Source organism: Typopeltis vanoorti, chromosome 1 (genome assembly GCF_054136105.1).
Source record: "Typopeltis vanoorti isolate ZY-2024b chromosome 1, IOZ_Tvanoo_1.0, whole genome shotgun sequence".
NCBI lineage: Eukaryota > Metazoa > Arthropoda > Arachnida > Uropygi > Thelyphonidae > Typopeltis > Typopeltis vanoorti.
The window spans coordinates 110,010,719-110,032,130 of NC_143549.1; the positions used below are offsets into that span (position 1 = coordinate 110,010,719).

Genomic DNA, 21,412 nt, shown 5'->3' on the forward strand with positions numbered 1-21,412 from the left:
CTTCCAATTTCAAATCCTCTGTACACTCTGGTGTCCTGCACCAGTGAGAAAACATCACTATCAACAATAACATAGTCAATGAGACCTTTCTTATTCCTAGCCTCTTCTCTCCATGTGAATTTGTGCACATTTTTATGTTGGAACATGGTGTTAGTAATAACCAGTCCATGTCCTGAGCAGAAATCCAACAGATATTTGCCCTTATTATTAGCTTTGCTCTTTTCTCCAAATTTTCCCAAAATATTTTTGTATGTCTCACAATCATTTCCTACTCTGCTATTTAGATTCCCAACAAGGACCAACTTTTCCTTTTTCATTGTGTCAGTTGCTTTTTCTAAAGCCAAAAAAAATTCCTCCACTTCTACCTTAGTAGAACCTTCTGTGGGACCATAGGCACAAATAAGTCTCATTGTCCAGTTCCCCATTCTCATATTTGCCCACATTACTCTACTTGAGACTGACTGCCATTCAAGAAGATTAGCCTCGTATTTTGTGTTGAATACTATGGCTACTCCTTCTTTTCCTTGATTGTCATTGCCTGAATATAACATTTTGTATTTATTGCTCAGAAAGATCTCACCAGTTTTGGTCTTTTTTGTTTCAGTCACCCCTATTATGTCGATCTGGTACTTATCTAATTCCTCAGCTAGCTCCATTTCTTTGCCATTCAGGCTTCTTACGTTGATAGTACCGATCTTTAACTCTGGTGATGTTGAGTTGGGGTTTGTTTTCAGATTTGTTCCAGTAGCTGACTTTTCGCTGTTCGCCCTGGTTCCCTGGCGAAAACAACGGGGGCCTTGTTTAACCGGGCGACGCCCCAGCCGGCATGAAATTTTGTCATGTTGTACCATCATTTTTTATTTTGGTTTAACCAATAAGAATACAATTTGGTCGGCTAAATCCCAAATTGCCAGCCCATCCTCGTTCGTTCAGTATCCAAGTAGATACCCAACAGGGTGCACCACGAGAAGGTGAGGATTGGACATTAGGTCAGAAGCCCTGGTCGGTTCTCCGCATTCCTTTAAAGGCTATGTGGAGGTCTCCTCTCAGTTATACAGCTTTGACCCTTAAGCACCCCCACTGATGACTTTATTATTATTATTATTGATGACTTTTTCTACTTCAGGTATGGATATATATTCCTTACTACATTCCTGATGGGAGTTTTATATCATAATGCTGACAGTGCTTATTTCATTTCACAGTCTTTCAAAGTAATTACTCCATACATCTAGAATAGCTTTATTTTCAGTTTTAATCATCTCTGATTCCTTTTAAAGTACACTTCCTCCATTTCTAAGCTTTTTCAATAGCCTCCAGAATATTTTACCGCCTTCTTGATATTTATTAGTCTTGTTTAATTAGTGTTACACAAGGTTTCGCTTTCTTCCATTTTTCTCTGTATTCTCTAAGAGCACAATCTGACTTACCTGCCAAGAAGTTTTGGTATGCTTTCTTCTGTCCCTTCACTGCCTCTAACTTCCTGTGTCCGCTCTGAAGTTCTGATTTTTTTATCCTTGCAAACAACCTCACCAAGTGCATCTCTGATTGAATCAGTCATTGTTTTCTTCAGGGTTTGTCATTGAATCTCCAAGGTTTGGTTCTTGTTTTCAAATTCTTTCATCTTTTTCTTGAATGATGTTTGTGTATTTTGAGTCTACAGTTCACCTTTGATAGCTGTTTAACCTTGATTCGTTTTATAACTTTCTTACACACTCTTCTTTTCAATAGGAAATTCAATTTTATCATGCTCAAAACTAAATAGTGATCACCTTACCATTTCAAATCCTCTGTATAATGTTGTGTCCTGAACCAATGGAAAAACATCATTATCAACAATAACATAGTCAATGAGACTTTTATAATTCTTGTATCTTCTCTTCATATGAATTTGTGCACATTTTTATATTGGAAGATGGTGTTAGTAATAACTAATCCATGTTATGAACAGAAATCTAGCAGGCATTTACGATTATTATTAGCTTTGCGCTTTTCTCCAAATTTTCCCAAAACATTTTTATTTGTCCAGTAATGATTTCCTATGCTTCTGTTTAGATCTCCAACAAGGATCAACTTTTTCTTTTTCATTGAGCCAGCTATCCTCTTTAATGCCTCAGAAATTCCTCCATTTCTTCCTTGGTAGAACTTTCTATGGGACTATATGCACAAATAAGTCTCATTGTCCAGTTCCCCATTCTGATATTTGTCCACATCACTCTACTTCTTTCTTTCAGTGATGCATAATATGTCAATCTGGTACTTATCCAATTCTTTTGATGGGTCCATTTCTTTTCCATTGCTGTTTTGCTAACCTTTCCTTTCCATTTTACTCAGATGTCCATTGTCCTGTGCACACATTCTTGATTGCTAACAATGCCAAGTTCCTTTCTAATATCTTCATTATTGCTAGCATTGATGCCATCTGTTGTCTCTCTTAATTTTTCTCAAAACTTCATGATTATTCTCTCTTGCCTGTGGTCAATTTATTTCTAACTGTTGTATTTCTGAGAGTTGTGTTAGAAAGTTAAAAATTAAAAGAAAGAAAGAGTCTGCTGTGACCACCATTTGCTAGTTTAGTGTTTTAAATAATTTGTCTCCTATTTTATATAAATTTATCACAGCTCCCAACCATTCTGGCTTTGCTTATTTTTTCAATATTTAATTTTCCATCTTTACTAAGAATTGTACCTAAATAGTTGAAGTCTTTTAGTTGTTCCTTTGAGCAGGCAGTTCACATTTTCCATGTTCCTGCTTGTTTTCATTGTTTCATCTTTTTATGGCTAATTTTCTCACCAAATGTATTATAGTCATTATTCAATTAGTTAAAGAAGACTTGTACTAGATTTGTTTATGACATTTGATGTCATCTGCATAAAGTAAAGATCCGAGTTGAATGTTTCTGATTTCAATATAACATTTAATGCCACTTTATTTCATAATAATATGATCCAATAAGTTAGACTATGATGAAGGAGCCATTTAAATAAAATTTTATGTGGAAGATAGAAATCAGCCAAGCTAGCAAGTTTGTGATGAAGTGTGCAAACCAGTTACACATATGGAGTTGAAAGTTGATCAGAAATTGAAGACCATGAATATGAATTCTTATAAAAATCTGGGTCATGAGAAATGGTTTTATTGCAGAGAAATATTAAAAAAAGACCAAACATTAGAAAATGTTTTGTGATGTTTTTCACATTGGTTGTGCCTGTGTTCTGATCATTGGCAGGTCCATGGGAGTGGGAGAATAACTTTCATTCAAGATTGAATTAAATGATTGCGACTAAATTTATGGTTATTGTTTTTTCCAGCAGTTAACCCTAGTCCTTCCGGTTAAATTGATTCCATGTTACAAACAGCAAGAACCTCATTTAACGCTGGGTTATCTCTCAATGATGGTTTCCCATAATGCATGTATAATAACATCTAATGCAGGTTGATTTTAAGTCTCAACATGCTTCCTGATCCTCACTCATTGATTTACTATTTAAGTGGATGTCTACTTATAAAATTTGCTTTATTAATATCTGGATTGGACAACATTTGAATCACAAGTCCCAGTTCATTCTCCACATTTTTGTAGGATGTTATGCTGTGTTATCTAGTTTCAGCCCTAACATAAATCCTTAAAATTTCACTTGCAGCTACATGTCTGTAGAAAAGACCTTTAATAGAAGTACCATTTCAATAATTTTTGCTATGTATAAATTATTATTGTTTTACTTATCTTACTTTCTTATAAAATATTGTTTTATATAAATAGCTATCTTTTCTGTTTCAGAATATTAGTGAAAACAAGGCAGTCAAGTTTTTAGATCAGGAGGCTGAAGTATCAGGAAGCAGTGCATCTGAGGATGAAGTTGAAAACAGTCAAATGGATCAATACGAGGAAAGCTTTATTGATGATATTCAACAATCCCAGAAAGAAGGTATGTTATCTGAAACTATTTAAAGGGGGAGGGAAATGCTCAAAGCATATTATACTTGTTGAAATAAGTATAACAAAAAGTATATTATTCTGTGCAGTTCTAAAATCACAACCACAAATTCATAGTGAATCTGTTTTCAGAAATGGCTAAATGAAGATGCCGTCATTGCCCTAAGCCTTGGCCACAATTTTGACATAGTACCAAAAGAAGTACTGGAGCTAGACCTAGTGTACACTTGGAACACAGAATGTCATTTAGCTTTGGAAATAGCAAATAACATCAGACTTGACACTGCCAATATTCTTTCCCAGTCTTCACCTTCAAAAAGTAGTCTATCTTCTGGCCAACTTGCTGCTCTCAGGAAGTTATAAAAAAGATAAAAGTATTGTCATCACCAGAGCAGATAAAGGTAATGCCACTGAATATAACCAGAAAATGGATAGTATTCTCCAAGATTGCTCTATTTCCATTCCACTAGATAAAGTTTTCCCACCAAAATGCAGGGTAAAAAATTAAAAAGCCTTATTTAAAAAGTATATTCCTGGCCACCTGACATCACAAAAATCTTAAACCTTTTGGTTTTCATCCCTCCCCCCTTTCCTCCAAATACAGGGTGGCTATAAAATAACTTTCCCTCTTTGGAGGCATCTGTAGCTAAAACCAATAAACGGAATGAGACCAAATTTTATATTGAGACTTTTGAAGGCATGGGGAGATGATTTCTGCGGGAAAAAAAATTAGTACCAAAAGTCGTCGACAGGGGAAATTTTGGCGCTGGCAGAGCCGAAAACAAGCAGATAATTACATTAAAGGCAGATAAAATGGAATAATAACATTTCGACGGTGTAAGCGACAGCCGCATCACTCATTCCAGCTGGATATGGCACGTTATAATGATAATAAGAATAATAATTATACGGAATACTGAACTTATACGGATAGAAGTGAAGCATTTTCCGTACGATTTTCCAGACTGTACCATAAGCCTTATCAAGTTTGCAAGCTATGGCATGAGCACTTGGACCAGTACTGGTCCCTGTGTCGTGGAACACCACAGTAGCAACATCTGTTACTGTCTCTTCTTGCACTGCTTTCCATCCTCTGCCAGGTCTAACTCCTAGTGATCCAATTTCTTCAAACTTCTTAATCATAGCTCTCAGTGCTACAGCTGACATAGGACCTGTACACAGGTTATGAAGCCTTCTAAATTCCTGAAGGGCCGCTATGGCATTGCACTGTTTAAAGCAGTGTTTCTCAAAGTGTGGTACGTGGATCCCTGGGGATCCACGAAAGGTTTTCAGGGGTTCCGTGGCAATTTTCTGCTATGCATCGTTAACGCATGGAATAAAATTTAAGTTTGAGATCGTAAAATGTTCCTATTGTATCACTGAATAAAGTACAAAGACATCTGCAAGCTGTGTAATATGTTTCTCAACAAACAGTGCAATTAGAGACAACTGGGTAAAAAACAGCACTAACTAATGAATCGCATGACCCCCTCCCACATAAAATGCTGTATAGTAGACAATCAAAACCATATGGTGCACCGGCAACATATGGTTTTGTTTGAGTGAACGTGTTAAAACTAAGAAATATATAGTGAATATGTTGCAGATATTATATAAGGAATTTGGTTGAAGAGAATTAGCATTTCAACTGAACTGTCGGCTTGCCTTTGTCAATTAGTAGCGCGATCTTTTGTTAATACCGCAGCAATTATATGAATGTCTTCATAGCTGCTTTATCTCTACTGGCCTACCATTGCTGTCTGTTTCGAGTTCTGCTTTCACTAGCCATTTGTTGAAGGACTGTTCGTTAAATATAGTAATTTTATTTAGCTTTCAAATTCTTAATTATGGATCACTGGTTAAAGACTGAATTTTTAAAAATGCGCAAAAAAGAGGAACATAGTAGATACAAGTAGCTGTCAGCATCAAGAAAATGTTGATATTGTATCTGGATCAAGTGAAATTGATAAGTGTGTGTCGTCTGACATCTCTAAAGAACCAACTAGGAAGAAGATGAGAAAACATCGTAAGTATGGTATAAATTACCTGAAATGTGGATTTTCATGGACGGGAAATGAAGAGGAACCTATTCCATTATGTGTAATTTGCGAGGAAACTTTAAAAAATGAAAGCATGAAACCATGTAATTTAAATTGCCATTTTGAATCGAAACATAATGAATGCGAGGACAAACCTGTCGAATTTTTTCAAAATAAACTAAAAAATTTAAAAGAATCTTAAAACGTGATGTCGATCGTGTCAGGAGGTGAGAACATGAAGGCTTTAGAAGCTTCATATCGTGTGTCGCTATTAATAGCAAAAAGTGGTGCAGCGGAAACAATGGGCGAAACTTTGGTCAAGCCTGCAGCAAAAATAATAGCAGAAATTATGATCGGAGATAATGCAAAAAGATCTTTTGATCGGATTTGCCTTTCAAATAGTATCATTCATCGAAGAATCACTGAAATGGCTGAAAATATAAAACAATCATTGTTATCCGATATACGTAAGAGTCGTTATTATGTGTTACAGGTAGATGACTCCACCAACATTACAAATTTTGCAAATCTTCTAGTGTTTGTTAGGTACAAAAAAAATCAAAAAATTCATGACGACCTTTTATATTGCCAACCCTTGCCAGAACATACAACAGGAGAAGAAATATTTAACAGTATAAATACCTTTATGCATCAAAACAAGCTTGATTGGAAAAGTTGTGTTGGAATAAGCATGGACAGAGCGAAATCCATGGTGGAATCTAAAAATGGGCTTGTTTCAAGGATTCAAGCTGTTGCACCAAATGCAAAGTAGACACACTGCTGCATACGCAGGGAGACTTTGGCTACACATACGATGTCTACAGGCCTAAGAAAAGTTCTTGATGAAGCTGTAAAAATCATAAATTATATTAAAGGCCGTCCTCTAAATGCCATACTTTTCTCTCAACTTTGCAAAGAAATGGGAAGCAACTATACACTTCTTTTCCATACCAATGTTCGTATTCAATTCAATTGGCTTTCTCGTGGAAAAGTCCTTACTTGTTTATTTGAACTTCGGAATGAACTACAAGTTTTTCTTGATGAAAAGTTTGAATTGAAAAAGCATTTACATAATTGGAAATGGCTCAGTCAATTAGCATACCTGGCAGATATATTTACTGTATTAAATAGTCTTAATTTATCTTTACAAGGCAAGGAAATTTCTATATTTCATGTCCAAGATAAAGCGAACACCACGTTGGCAAAAGCGGGTTGGTAATGGAAAATTTGACGCGTTTCCATCGCTTCATGAATTGCTCGCAAGTGCAAATGAACAAATTGATCCTGATGTGAAAATTACTATCATGCAGCATTTAAAAAGCTTACAAATGAATCTAGAAAAGTATTTCCCTGAATTGGACATTAATATTGAGTGGATAAGATACCCTTTCAATAAAAACAAATTTATGCCAAAGGGTCTATCGTCAATAGAAGAACAATTACTTTTAGAACTAGCTTCTGATGGTTTCCTAAAAATTAAATACAATGAAAATACATTATTCATCATTTTGGCTACAAATACAGAATGAATTTCCTGAATTAACAGATAAAGCTCTAAGGTTCATTTTTCTATTTCCAAATTCATATCTGTGCGAAGTTGGATTTTCCGCCCTAGTAGATATTAAGACGAAGAAGAGGAATCACATTACAGATGTCGAACCGCATCTGAGATTGAAATTAACAGCTATAGAGCCAAATTTTGCTGAAATTTTATCTCGCCATAAGCAATTTCACTCCTCTCATTGATGATAAATTATTTCAAGTAAGTAAAACTTTATAGTATCTTTATAAAGTTTGTTCTATTAAAAATAAATCATATTTTTTGTTTACATGAACATATAAATTCAAATAAAATAGATATTTAATTTTTAATATTTTAAATTAATTTTTTAATTAATTAGGGGTGCTTGGTGATAATGAAAATTTAAGAAGGGGTCCGCAGATATCTGAAGTTTGAGAAACACTGGTTTAAGGTAAAACAACTTAACAAGTAAAGCACGCTAAGGCAGGGTAGGATGCATATTGAGCACAATTCGTCAGTCATTCGAATAACTGCCTGAACGTTCCCAATCCCCTTTTTAAGTGGAATTGGTGGCGCTGCTGTCACGTACGCACAGTAAAATTTGCATAATCCCTTTTACCTGTGTTTACTGCAAATATTTGACTGCTTTCGGCTCCATCAGCGCCAAAATTTCCCCTATCGGCAACTTTAAAAAAAAAATTTTTATACCAAATCTTTTTTTTTTGCAGAAATCATCTCCCCATGTCTTCAAAAGTCTCAATATAAAATTTGGTTTCATTCCGTTTATTGGTTTTAGCTACAGATGCCTCCAAAGAGGGAAAGTTATTTTATGGCCACCCTGTATATGGTTGATGTAAAATCCACAAACTCAATTCCCTCAAATTTATAGTAGATGCCACTGATGCTCCATCCTACAAATTGTTAAAACAGCTAGCAAACTCTCTAATCCCATTCACTGGTCATACTACATACCTATATCAAAAACTCTACCCATTTTAAAACCTCTATTGAAAATCGAACTTTAAATAATAGATATACTGATAGCTTTGATATCATTTCACTGTTTACCAATATTCCCTTGAATGTGACACCGTAGAAAACGTTTTTCCTTCTGATATCTTTGATCTCTTTTCCTTTGAAATCAGTTCCAGATATTTTTCTTGGAGGAACAAAATTTGCACACAGGTTGATTGTAGAATTGCTATGGGCCCCCCCCCATACTTTCACCCCTTTGCCAATTTTTACATGGAAAATTTTGAAAAACAAGCAATGGACTCATCCTCTCTCAAACCTTCTATCTGGCTAAGATACATAGCTGATGTGTTCTCTATTTGGCCTCATGGCCCTGACACATTAGACTTCTTCCTCTGTCACCTCATCAGTCGTCTACATCCAAAAATCCAGTTTATGATGGAAAAGAAAAATAATTATAGTTTACCCTTCCTTAGATACCTTAGTGACACACCTTCCAAATGGTAACCTCTCCTTCACTGTATACAGAAAATTGTCTTTCACCACATCTTTCAACAATATGACATCATTAAAACTAAGCAGTACAACCTATAATCTTTCTTTCATGGAACCTCTCTTTTAACAGAACTCAACCATGTACACAACACCTTCTTATCCAATGGCTACACTTACAGATTTAAAAAAATAATAATCATCTTTCTCCACCATCCCTTCAGAAATATTTCAGAAGTCACATCACCGTCTCCTATATCTGGGGTACATCAGAAAAAATAACCAGGAATTTAAAAAAATACAACCTCTATACAGCTTTTAAGCTTCACCGGAAACTTGCTACCCTTATCTGTTCTACCAAAGATCAGCTCCCTCCTCTCTCAGTGCCTGGAGTATATAAAGTACCCTGTTCCTGCAAGTTAGCATAGTTTGGACAGACAGGTAGATATATGATTCAATATAGATATATATATTGAATACCGCTCATAGGATCTTCTGGAAGAAAATGACCATGCCACAGCACAATAAATTTAAAATAGAAAGATTAGGAACCAATTTTGTCCCCTCAGATATTGCTTCCTCATTGCACACAATGCATTCCTGCAAAGTTTCACATCATTTGAATCACTGTGTGTCACCTTACAAGGCCTTAGATATTTTAGAGATACTTTAATTTTGATCACCCTGTACATATGAATTTAAAAAATTATATATAAAAAAATCTGTTCCCAGATTACTTCATGGGTGTAGGTGGAATTAGTCTGTTGCAGCTTGAGTGAACTGTTATAGTTTGCATTTCTCTTCATTTATTGTCAGGTAATTTAAACTATTTACAGTACATATATTTCCCTGAAAAATATTCATGAAGAGGAAAAATAAATTTGAGAATACAAAATAAGACAAGAGCAATAACATTAGAAGAGAAACATGAAATTTTAGAAGCCTTCACGATATGCCATGGAACTTGCCTCCAAGTTTTAGTTGTTTCATTCCATGTTAAGTGTCATCTTAAATAGTAAACAAAAAAGTACGTTATTTTAGTTCACACTGAGTTTCCAAAAAACTTAATCCTAATTCATGACACAGAATTCAATTTATGATGCTTGCTTAATTGGTTTTCAGGAATTGTTCAGGTTTTAAAAGTAGAGATGTTCTGTATATAGTTAGTTACAGCTATACTAAACCAATGTGGATGACATGCATTGCCAAATTAGTGCATTGAGCATAGGATGAGTAATCATTATAGGAAACTTCAACTGTGACACCTGAGCCAAACCTGTATGCAGAACAAATCACTGAAATAATTGGCATGAGAACATTTATTCCTCTGCTCCCTCCTAAATTCCCATCCCCTGTCTAAGCATCGGTTCTCCCTAAAGGTTTTCAAAAAAAAGAGTCAAGCATACTGCAACTGGTCTACTGGTCTGAATCCAAATCTCCATCTTCCTATACTGCTTACACTGAAGCTCCGAATAGCTGCAAGAAAATTATCACCACATTGAAAACTGGCTTTGAGAAAGCTAAAATCAAGAAACTCACATCCTCTCCCTATAGCATCCATAACTTCTGGACTCTAGCCAGAGCTGTTAACTATAACTTCTGCCCAACTACTTCCACCACTATTTTACCCAGTTGGTACAATTGCATCATCACCCAGAAAAAGCCAACCTGCAATTCTTGCATAACTGATCGTGGTAAATGTCCATTCCAAACATTCAATGCCACATTTGACCTTTGGCCAGAAAGTGATCAGAAGAATTTTGCTCAAATTGGATACCAAAAGGTCTTCTAGCCCTAATCGCATTCCTCCAATTGTTCTAAAGATCTGTGCTCCGGAGTTGACTATCACTTTATGCTGTCTATTTACTCTCTTATTCCACTATACAGTCTGTTTGTAAGAAAGGTGACAAATCTTTACCTTCAAACTACTGCCCAATTTCTCTCACCTCAGTTCTTTCTAAAGTAATGGAAAGAACCATCAACACTCAACTTCTATACTACCTTGGAAAAAACTCTCATCTAATAAATGACTGACAGTATGGATTCCATCACTGCCAATCAACAGGAGATCTACTAACCTATGTCACTCATCTCTGGACAAACACCATGGAAAGGTTTAATGAATTTCATGTGGCTGCCCTTGATATCTCCAAGACTTTTGACCAAGTTTATCACAAAGGTCTATTAAGTAAATTCCCATCATTCGGTCTGCCACCTGACTTCTGTAATTGGGCAATGAGCTATCTGACTGGACACTTCTAGTGATGGTGAATGGTTCCTTATCTTCAAACTATACAATTAATTCTGGGGTCCCTCAAGGCTCTTTTTTTTTGCCCCACCATTTTCCTTCTATATATAAATGACTTACTCCAACTTACTGACAATCCAGTACACAGTTTTGCTGACAATAGCACACTGCACTCCTCCTTTTCATTTGACAAATTTTGCAAAACATAAATCACCACAACCTGCAAAAATTTAGCCTCCACTCCCTTAAATTCTTATCTTGAAAACAAATTATCAATGGGATTTGAATAACCTTGTCAACTTCATTGCTAGGAAATCATAGCTCTGCATTATTTCCCACAAAAAAAAACCCTTTTTTCCAATCTTACCCTTGACAATACCCAAATCTCTGTTCAAGGTGAAATTTATCTTCTTGGGATAACTCTAGCTTCAAATCTCTCTCTCTCGGCACAAACATATCACAAATATTGCCCCCCCTCTGCATCCAAAATATTAGGTTTTCTGTTTTACTCAAGGCATTACTTTAACTCCACACTCCTAACACTATACAAATCACAAATCCACCTGACCATTGAATATTACTCTCACATCTGGATTAATACTCTGAAGAGCTGTCTAAAAACACTAGATTCTATACAGAAAAGGTCATTTAGATTGATTGAGATTTTAATCCCGTGTTCAACTAGGCTAGCTTTGCTACATTTGTTGAAGGCAATCTGTAGGATTGATGTTCAGAGATGCATTTAGAAAAATATCTGCCTTCTTGATCTGATATGGGATAACTGATAATTGCATGTGACTGAATATACTCCATAACCATAGAAGCTGAATGTTATCGTTTTCATAGATGGTAACATAGATCTGATGGTAGAGCTAATAATTTCTTTAAGATATGAGAAAGATGGTCTAAAATTCCTTTAATGTAAAGGATGTAAATTCTATGAGTCTTCAACCTTCTAGTGGAGATTGAAGAAAAATGACTGATAATTTTCTCTATTTTTTTAGTTATAACATTTGGAATAAAAAATATCCTTTTTCATCCAAAACCTTCCTTATGGCTTTGGTATACAGATGATCTTTTTGGTATTTGGAAAAAATCATGTCAACAATTAGAAGTCTTCTTACAAAAAAATTAAAAACCTTCATCACCAAATGAAATTCATTGTGGAATTTGAATCAAATGGAACTATCGCCTTCCTAGATGTCCTTATAAAAAGGGAAATAGATAACTCCTTATCAACATCTATCAGAAACCTTCCTTCTCAGATCAGTATAGCCATTGCAGTTCTCCTCACCATACTTTACAGAAGTGTGTATTATTAAATACCTCATTTCAAGAGTTCATATCATTTGTTCCTCATCCATACTAAAGTCATTGCTACAATCAGAGAAACTGCTATTCTCAATAATTAACTCCAAAGCAGTAAAGAAAATTATTGACTGTTTTCTCTAACCTTCCTTAGAAGAGATAACTCATAGAATCTCCATTCCTTTTTTTTATGTTGAATCCATACACAGGAGGTTGGTTGGTCAACCTGTAGTACATTAGTACTGTGTATGGGTGGTGGGTTGGAAAAGGAGGAATTTGTTTACTTTTGATTTGAATGACTTTAAATTGTATTCCTTGGGAAACACAGCAGGTGGAGGACTGTTCCATAGTGCAGCAGTTGCAGGGATGAAGGAAAGAGGAAAGGAAACTTGTTCTTTTTGTTTCTAGGTGAACTGTGAAGTGATGTTGTGCAGCAGCTGTACATGTTCCAATGAGTTTAGTACTGAGTGGAGGAATTATTGATGATATTTCTGATGAGCATTTCTCATGAAAATATTTGTAGAATATACATACTGCAGAGACCATATGTCTGTGTGAAAGAGGGGGGGGGGGAGAGTTGGTAAGGGATAGATCATTGATAAGTCTAATTGCTCTCCTCTGTATTGAGTCTAGCATTTTGAGAGAGCTTTTTAGGGCCCCCACTCCATATTTGAGAGCAGTATTCAATAGTTGGGCAGATTTGTGACTTGTATAATGTTAATAACTGTTTGGGGGTAAAGTAACGTCTTCAGCGAAAGAGAAATCCTAGTTTTTTTGAGGTTGAGAATGCAATGTTTGAGATATGTTTATGCCAGGAGAGGTTTGATGTGAGGGTGATTCCAAGGAGTGAGATCTCAAACTGTCTGGAGATTTGGGTATCATTAAAAAGGATATTGGGAAAAAATGGTTCTTTTTTATGGGAAATAGTACAGAACTGGGTTTTATTGGCATTGAAATTTATGAGGTTTTCTGAACCCCATTGGAGGATCGCTTGGAGATCAGAGTTGAGGGTTGCAGTGATGGATGTTCTGTAGGTTGAGGTGAGTTGTGTAGGGTAAGGCTTATCAAATGCAAGCGAAGAGTGTAGTGTACTGTCGTCTGCAAAACTGTGTATTGGGTTGGACGTCAGTTGTAGTAGGTCATTGATATATAGCAGGAAGAGGGTTGGTGAGAGGACAGAACCTTGTGGGACCCCAGCATTAATTGAGTGGTGAGAGGATAAGGAGCTGTTCACCATCACACAGAGTGTGCATCCAGACAGAAAACTGACAATCTACCTACAGAAGCCCTGGGTCGGACCAAATGATGGTAGTTTGCCTAGTAGGCCTTTGTGCCAGATCCAATCAAAGGCTTTGGAGATATCTAGTGCAACCACTTGAGATTTGCCAAACCTCTCCATAGCCTTCGTCCAGAGATGGGTGATGTATGTGAGTAGATCTCCTGTTGATCGGCTGTGGCAGAATCCATACTGGCAGTCATTTATTTGGTGAGTGTCTTCAAGATAGTGTAGGAGTTGAGAATTGATGATTTTTTCCATTACCTTCGACAGGACCGAGGTAAGCAAGATAGGACAGTAATTGGATGGCAGTGACTTGTCACCCTTCTTGGGGATGGGCTGAGTATAGGCCAATTTCCAGTTTGTGGGATAGATTCCAGTGAAGTAGGAGAGGATATATAGGTGACATAGGATAGGAGTCAGTTCTGGAGCGCAAAATTTCAGAACAATTGGAGGAATGCCATCAGGGCCAGGAGACTTTTTTGTGTCTAATTTGGATAGTGTTTTTCTGTTTAAGTTAGGAGAATGAAGTAGAGTTTCACATGTTTCTTTATAAAGGTGTTCCATGAGAAACTGACTTTCGTGAAGAACTCTTGTCTTTCTCCAATGAACTCTGTCTAGTGAAGATGGCATGTTCTGCAAGTCCAGACTTGCATATGGGGGGGGGGGGGAATTGTATGTTGGGTGTCTGGAATGGTTGGGGGAAATTTCCATTGTCAGTTATGCATGCATTTGAAGTAAAGTATGAGGCCAGAAGATTGACTTTTTCTGTGGGTGATGATGCAGTAGAGCCGTCGGGGTGGGAATAGTGTTGGAGAATTTACGGCAGTTGGCAGAAATTACGGCCATTTGCTTTGGCGAGAGACCAAAAGACTCAGCTGCCGTTTGGACAGGCTGCTAGTTTCCTGCTTTTTGCTCTTTTGAACTCTGTTTTGGAAGTGTTGATTGTTTTTTTTTTTTTTTTTTTTTTTGCATTTATTACTGGCTTCGGTGTAAGCTTTGAAGGAGAATGGGGTTCTTGATTTATTTCAGCCAGTTGTGGTATGTCTGGTGTTTCATCTCTACAGCCTTGGCACATCTTTTGGAGAACCAGGGTTTCGTTAGGGAATGGCGGTTCAGGGTGCTGTGTGAAATGTATGTATTCATGCCTGTGAGGATTACTTTGGTAATAAGCTCGGTGCATATGTTTGGGTTGGAAGGCTGGAAGCAATAGTCCAACCATGTGAATGCGGCATAAAAGTTGAGGAGGCTGTCCCACTTGGCACTGTTATAGTGCCAAACTACTCTTGTGTGGGAGTGTCTGTGTAAACGTTGTTGCATGGGGGAGGAGATGAGACTAGGTTATGGTCAGAATTGCCCAGGGGGCTCACTACTTTGACTGTGTATTTGGAGGGGTCATTGGTGGGAAGAGATCTAGGATGTTTGGGGAGTGGTTTGGGTTATTTGGTATTCGGGTTGGCATCTGGACAAGTTGTGTAAGGTCGTTAGTGATGGCAAATGTTTCGGCATCTCTGCCTGCAAGATCTATACAGCTGGAGGAGAAAAGCCAGCTAGTGTTGTGGGCATTAAAATCTCCTAGGAGGATGATTTCGCTGTTGGGAAAGTGGGATTGGAGAAAGTCGATTTTTAGGGAGAGGAAATTAAATATCTCAGGGTGAGTGGTTGTGTTGGGGGAGCGATAGAGACAGCAGATGAATTGGACTGAGTGGGGGTATGGATATTTTCAACCAAAGGAGATCAAAGTTGCGTGATTCTAGGTTGGATGCTCTCTGGCAAGGTATGTCAGAGCAGATGTATGCACAGACACATACCCTTAGGACGAAAGTTGTCGAGGAGTGTGTAGTTTGGAAGGTTGAGATAAGTGGTGTTGCGGGGAGGTGAGATTTGTGTTTCTTCCTTTCTATTAGTCTTTCTTATCTTCTATTCAAGCGCATTAATTCTATCAGTTCTATGTTACTAATTCTGAAAGATAAAATGCAACTGAGTATATTCAATCCCATGTAACTGTCAGTTATTCTATTTCAGACAAACAGGCTGATCCATTTCTAAATGCATCTCTGAAATCATTTGCTTCCAAAAAAAAAAAAAAAAAATGTAACAAATCTGGTCTAGCCATTTGTGAGATTGCAGAAACTAGCCACAGGATCTTCCTGGATGATACCAAATTATTAGGTAGATGTCCCCATAAATATGGCCTTTAAAAGAAAGTGCAAAGATCCTTTTACATTGACCAATCTCAATCTTAATGATGGACTCTGTGCCAAAACTGGGAAATTATTATTAAGAACTATACATCTTTGTATTATAAGTAAAATGTGTTTTTAAAATATCTTTATTCTCGTGACACATGATACCCATATAGCTCTATTATGCAAGTTTGAAAGCAATTGATGAGGCTAATGATTTCGGTGTAATGGTGGGCTGAGAGATGAAATTCACATGATATATTGCAGAAGTGAGCAGAATATCACTTGGATTTTAAGAAACATACTGACAAGCAGCACTAAGGTAGCTATTATTCCTGTTTACAAGTCTTTGATATGACCATATCATAACTTGCGCAAGATTTGGTCAAATGGTATCTTATTGATGTGGAAGCAGTACAGAGGATTTAGAGGTGAGCTGTTGCTTGCTGAGGATAAATTTGAGGATATGTAGTTTGTTTGGTTATGAGTTACCAAAAGGGTTTAATAGAGCAGAGCTAAAGATCGGTACTATCAACATAAGAAGCCTGAATGGCAAAGAAATGGAGCTAGCTGAGGAATTAGATAACTACCAGATCGACATAACAGGGGTGACTGAAACAAAAAAGACAAAAACTGGTGAGATCTTTCTGAACAATAAATACAAAATGTTATATTCAGGCAATAACAATCAAGGAAAAGAAGGAGTAGCCATGTATTCACCACTAAATATGAGGTCAATCTTCTTGAATGGTAGGCGATTTCAAGTAGAGTGATGTGGGCAAATATCAGAATGGGGAATTGAAAAATGAGACTTATTTGTCCCTACGGTCCCACAGAAGTTTCTACTAAGGTAGATGTGGAGGAATTTTTTGAGGCTTTAGAGAAAACAACTGACACAATGAAAAAGGAAAAGTTGGTGCTGTTGGGGATCTAAATAGCAGAGTAGGAAATGATTGTCAGACATACAAAAATATTTTGGGAAAATTTGGAGAAAAGAGCAAAGCCAATAATAATGGCAAATAGCTGTTGGATTTCTGCTTCAGGACATTGACTGGTTATTACTAACACCATGTTCCAACATAAAAATGTGCACAAATTCACATGGAGAGAAGAGACAAGGAATAAGAAAAGTCTCATTGACTATGTTATTGTTGATAGTGATGTTTTCTCCCTGGTGCAGGACACCAGAGTGTACAGAGGATTTGAAATTGGAAGTGATCACTATTTAGTCTTGAGCAGGATAAAATCAAATTTCATATTGAAAAGAATAACATGTAAGAAAGTTTTAAGCGAATAAAAGTTGAGCAGCTCTCAGATATGAACTGTAGACTAAAATACACAAAGATTATTGAAGAAAAAATGAAAGAGTTTGAGAACAGGAACCAAATCTTGGAGATTCATTGGCAAGCCTTGAAGAAAACCCTGATTGATTCAGCCAGAGAGGCATGTGGCGAGGTTGTCTGCAAGGATAGAAAAATCAGAACTCCATGGTGGACAGAGGAAGTTAAAGAGGCAACTGATGGAAAAGAAGAAAGCATATCAAAAGTTCCTGCCAAATAAGTCAGCTTGTGCTCTTAGAGAATACAGAGACAAATGTACGAAAGCTAAACACTGTGTAAAACTAGCTAAACAAAAGTCATGGGAGGACTTTGGCAAGAACATAGAAAATAAATATCAAGAAAGTGGTAAGATATTCTGGAGGTTGTTGAAGAAGCTTAGAAATGGAGGAAAGAGTGCTGTAAAAGGAGTTAGAGTATGATAAAGGTTACATGAAAACAGGAGAAAAAGATATCCTTGAAGTATTGAGTAATTACTTCGAAAAATTGCTAAATGAAACAAGCAGTGATAGCACAGTGGTAAAAAACACTCAACAGGCATACAGTCAGGAATACATATTCATACTTGAAGTGGAAAAAACCATCAAAGGCTTGAAATGTGGAATATCAGCAGGAGTAGATGATATTAGACAAGAAATGCTGAAATATGGTGGTATAAAAGTCTTACAGTGGCTGCACTGCATAGTTCAGAAAGCCTGGACAGAGGGACGAATTCCCAATGATTGGAGTAGAACTCTAATATTACCCATATATAAAAAGGGAAATAAAACTGAATGTGAGAATTACAGAGATATTTCCCTACTGAGTGTTCCTGGCAAGATCTATGCAAGCATACTTGAGAAACGGTTGAGAAGAATTGTGGAAGAAAAGCTTGGTGAAGAACAAGCTAGATTCAGGCCAAATAGAGGCTGTCAGGATCAGATCTTCACTTTACAACAAATAGTTGAGAAAGCATGGGAATATAACAAAGATCTGTATTTAAGTTTTGTCGATCTGGTAAAGACATATGACAAGGTGCCAAGAGGGAAGCTTTTCAATATGCTACAGTTATATTGTGTCAATGGGGCATTATATCAATCATTACTTAGTCTGTATTTGAGTTGTAAATCGGCAGTTAGAATTGAAGGAAGTACAGGAAGATTTTTTAATGTTAAATCTGGTGTCAGACAAGGATGTACATTATCCCCTCTGTTATTCATTATGTATATGGATCACATTATGAAGGAAAGTGGTATTAAACATGATATCAGAATTGGAGATGTTAATGTCAGCTCTTTGCTTTATGTGGATGATGTTATACTTCTAAATAAATCCACTACAAGTTTGCAAGAGTCCGCCGACTAAATTGAATAACTGTTGTAATAGATATGGTATGAGGGTGAGCATTAAAAAGACAAAGACAATAAAATAGGTAGAATTGTTGAAAATGTCAACTGTGTTGTGAACGGGGAACCTGTGGAACAAGTAAAACATTTCAGCTATTTCGGCATGATTTTTAGTGAAGATGGTAAATTAAATATGGAAATAGACAACAGAATCAACAATGCTGGTATGGTAGGAAGTCAATTGAATAAATGCATATGGAATAAGAGAGATAATTAGTCAGAACACTAAATTATCTGTATACAAGACAGTGTTCAAACCAGATTTGACTTATGGAACTGAGAGCTGGGTCAGAAGTAAAGCACTTGACTAAAGACTAGAGACTGCAGATATGAGAGTCCTGAGAAAGATTAAAAGCGTGAACAAATGCCATCAATGGCAATATCATATTAAAAACGAGGATATTAGAAAAGAACGACATTGCCAGCATCCAGGAATGCGCTTTAGCATAGCTAATCTCAGGTGGTATGGTCACTTAAACAGAATGGGCGAGGAAAGATTAGCAAAACAGGTGTTCTCTGCCAGGTTGGCAGGAAAACGACCTTGAGGAAGACCAAGATATAGGTGGATTGATACGGTACAATATGCCTAAGACGATAGAAATATAAGATCTGATAATGATAATATTGGAGTCTCGACAAGTAACAGACTGATTTGGAGGAAAATTGTAGATAGGAAGTTAGTAATGATGTAAATTTTTCACGTAGTACTATCATATCCTGTACATCCCTTGAGGGTGCATGTCAGGAATTTGATGATGATGAGTAGATGCCAATGAAATTTTTGAATACCTTACCAAATGAGAAAGAAAAAGGGGTCAACTCTGGATGTGGTATAAGAATTGATGGCAGGGCTGTGGAGACCAGATAATATGCATCAAGAGAGTAAATGAATGGAATAAGTCGTCATGAGTGTTTTGTCAATGATTGATTGTTAAAGTGTGCTCTGAGAGGCATTGTATCAATAATGATTAGCATTAGCTTTCCACAATAAATCTTTGAGCAAAATTAATTGCACCAGGCATCTGTAATACTTGTGCTTTTATTTCACCTTGATCATTTTTTATTTCTTTCATATTACTCTTTCCTCCATTTTTCTAAACTTTTCAGTAACCTTCTCGTGCAACTTTGTAATATTTATCTTTTGTTTTCTTATCAGTCTTCATATGACTTTTGTTTGTTTATCTGTTTTTCCACAAAGGCTTGCATTATATAATTTTTATTTGCATTCTCTTAGGAGACCTACTGACTTACACAATTTTCAACTTTCAAAATGGTTTCTTTTTTTTCTATTTATTTTATTTTATTTTTTGTATTAATTAAATTAAAGGGATATTAGATCCCACATTGTTTTAATACAAAATGGACTCAGAGAGTTTCATTCTGAATATAGTATAAAAAACTATAAAAGTATCAGGGAATACTAGCATGAGCTAAATGCAAGCAGTTCTAGAATAGTACAAACATGGGCAACTCATTGCAAAGGTGGGGAAAGTTCTGATTGCTATTCTTGGTATTTTCCATAATGTAAAAACACATTTCCTAGGAATTGTATGCTGTTATTACATTATGGTGGGAGGCCACTATCCAGATCGGTTTCAGCCTTTATTGAGGCTTCATCAGTGAATAGCTAGTCCAAATTAATACCAAAGGGTATACGAAAAGAACTTACATACTCTGCTATACGAGTTTTCCAAAAGGTGCACCCATTAAGTTACTTAAATATAAAGAGCCAGCAGGCTTCATTTCGGCGACATAAACAATAATTAAATTAAGGGGATATTAGAGCCCACATTGTTTTGGTCTAGCTACTCACTGATGAAGCTTCAATAAAGGCTGAAACCGGTCTGGGTAGTGACCTCCCACCATAAAGTAATAACAACATACGTTTCCTAGGAAATGTGTTTTTACATTATGGAAAATACCAAGAATAGCGATCCGAACTTTCCCCACCTTTGCAACGAGTTGCCCATGTTTGTACTACGTTCTAGGACTACTTGCATTTGGTTACAGGCAAATTCATCGAAAAACAGTTAATCGAAAAACAATTCATCGAAAAAACAATTCATCGAAAAGTCATTTTTCTTGCAAACTATTGTTTAGAAAATGTTCAGTAACAATGCGGAACGTTACTCGTGATACAGACAACATATGGAAGCGGTCATTGAAACGTAATAATTATTTTCTTGCATTTTAGAGCATTTAGTGTAAGTGTACATCCTGCTTCATTGTACAGTTAGCGATTTATCTGTAGGGATGACAGGAGTACCACATGCACTTATCTCCCGAATAACCTCGAAAACATGTAATTGCAGTTAATAAGGGGAGGAATAGACTAAGAAATTTGTTCTACCAAATTTTGTCACAATAAGTCTAGTCGATTGAAATTAAAAATGTCATCAAATTTCATCCAGCCAGAGCGAAATTGCTAATATCTTTTAGGAACTTCTTTATGGAAATGTCATGATAAAAGTGATCCATTACGAACTAAAACTGAACCGTGCATTCAGCTTCTTGTTCTGAAAACTTTTCTGTGAATTCTGCTAAGTCAGCGAGTTATTATAATACATAATTTCGACATTTTTCTTTGTTGCCCTGAATATAGCTGAACTGAAAACTGGAAGGGTTCGACATTTTTTTGTAAAAGTTTCAAATATGGAATCCAAATAAAATTTTTTCATTAATAAATGTAATAAATAAATAAATTTACTGA

General features: G+C 36.3%; 1 protein-coding gene across 1 annotated transcript in view; it reads left to right on the top strand.

Moving 5' to 3' along the window:
- The window catches only part of Fancm (FA complementation group M), a 389,753-nt gene that overhangs the window by 254,844 nt on the left and 113,497 nt on the right, over positions 1 to 21,412 (top strand). Inside the window, exon 15 of the mRNA XM_090395633.1 lies at positions 3,782 to 3,929. Coding sequence (XP_090251759.1) covers positions 3,782 to 3,929 — 148 coding nt within the window. The remainder of the gene's footprint in view (positions 1 to 3,781; positions 3,930 to 21,412) is intronic.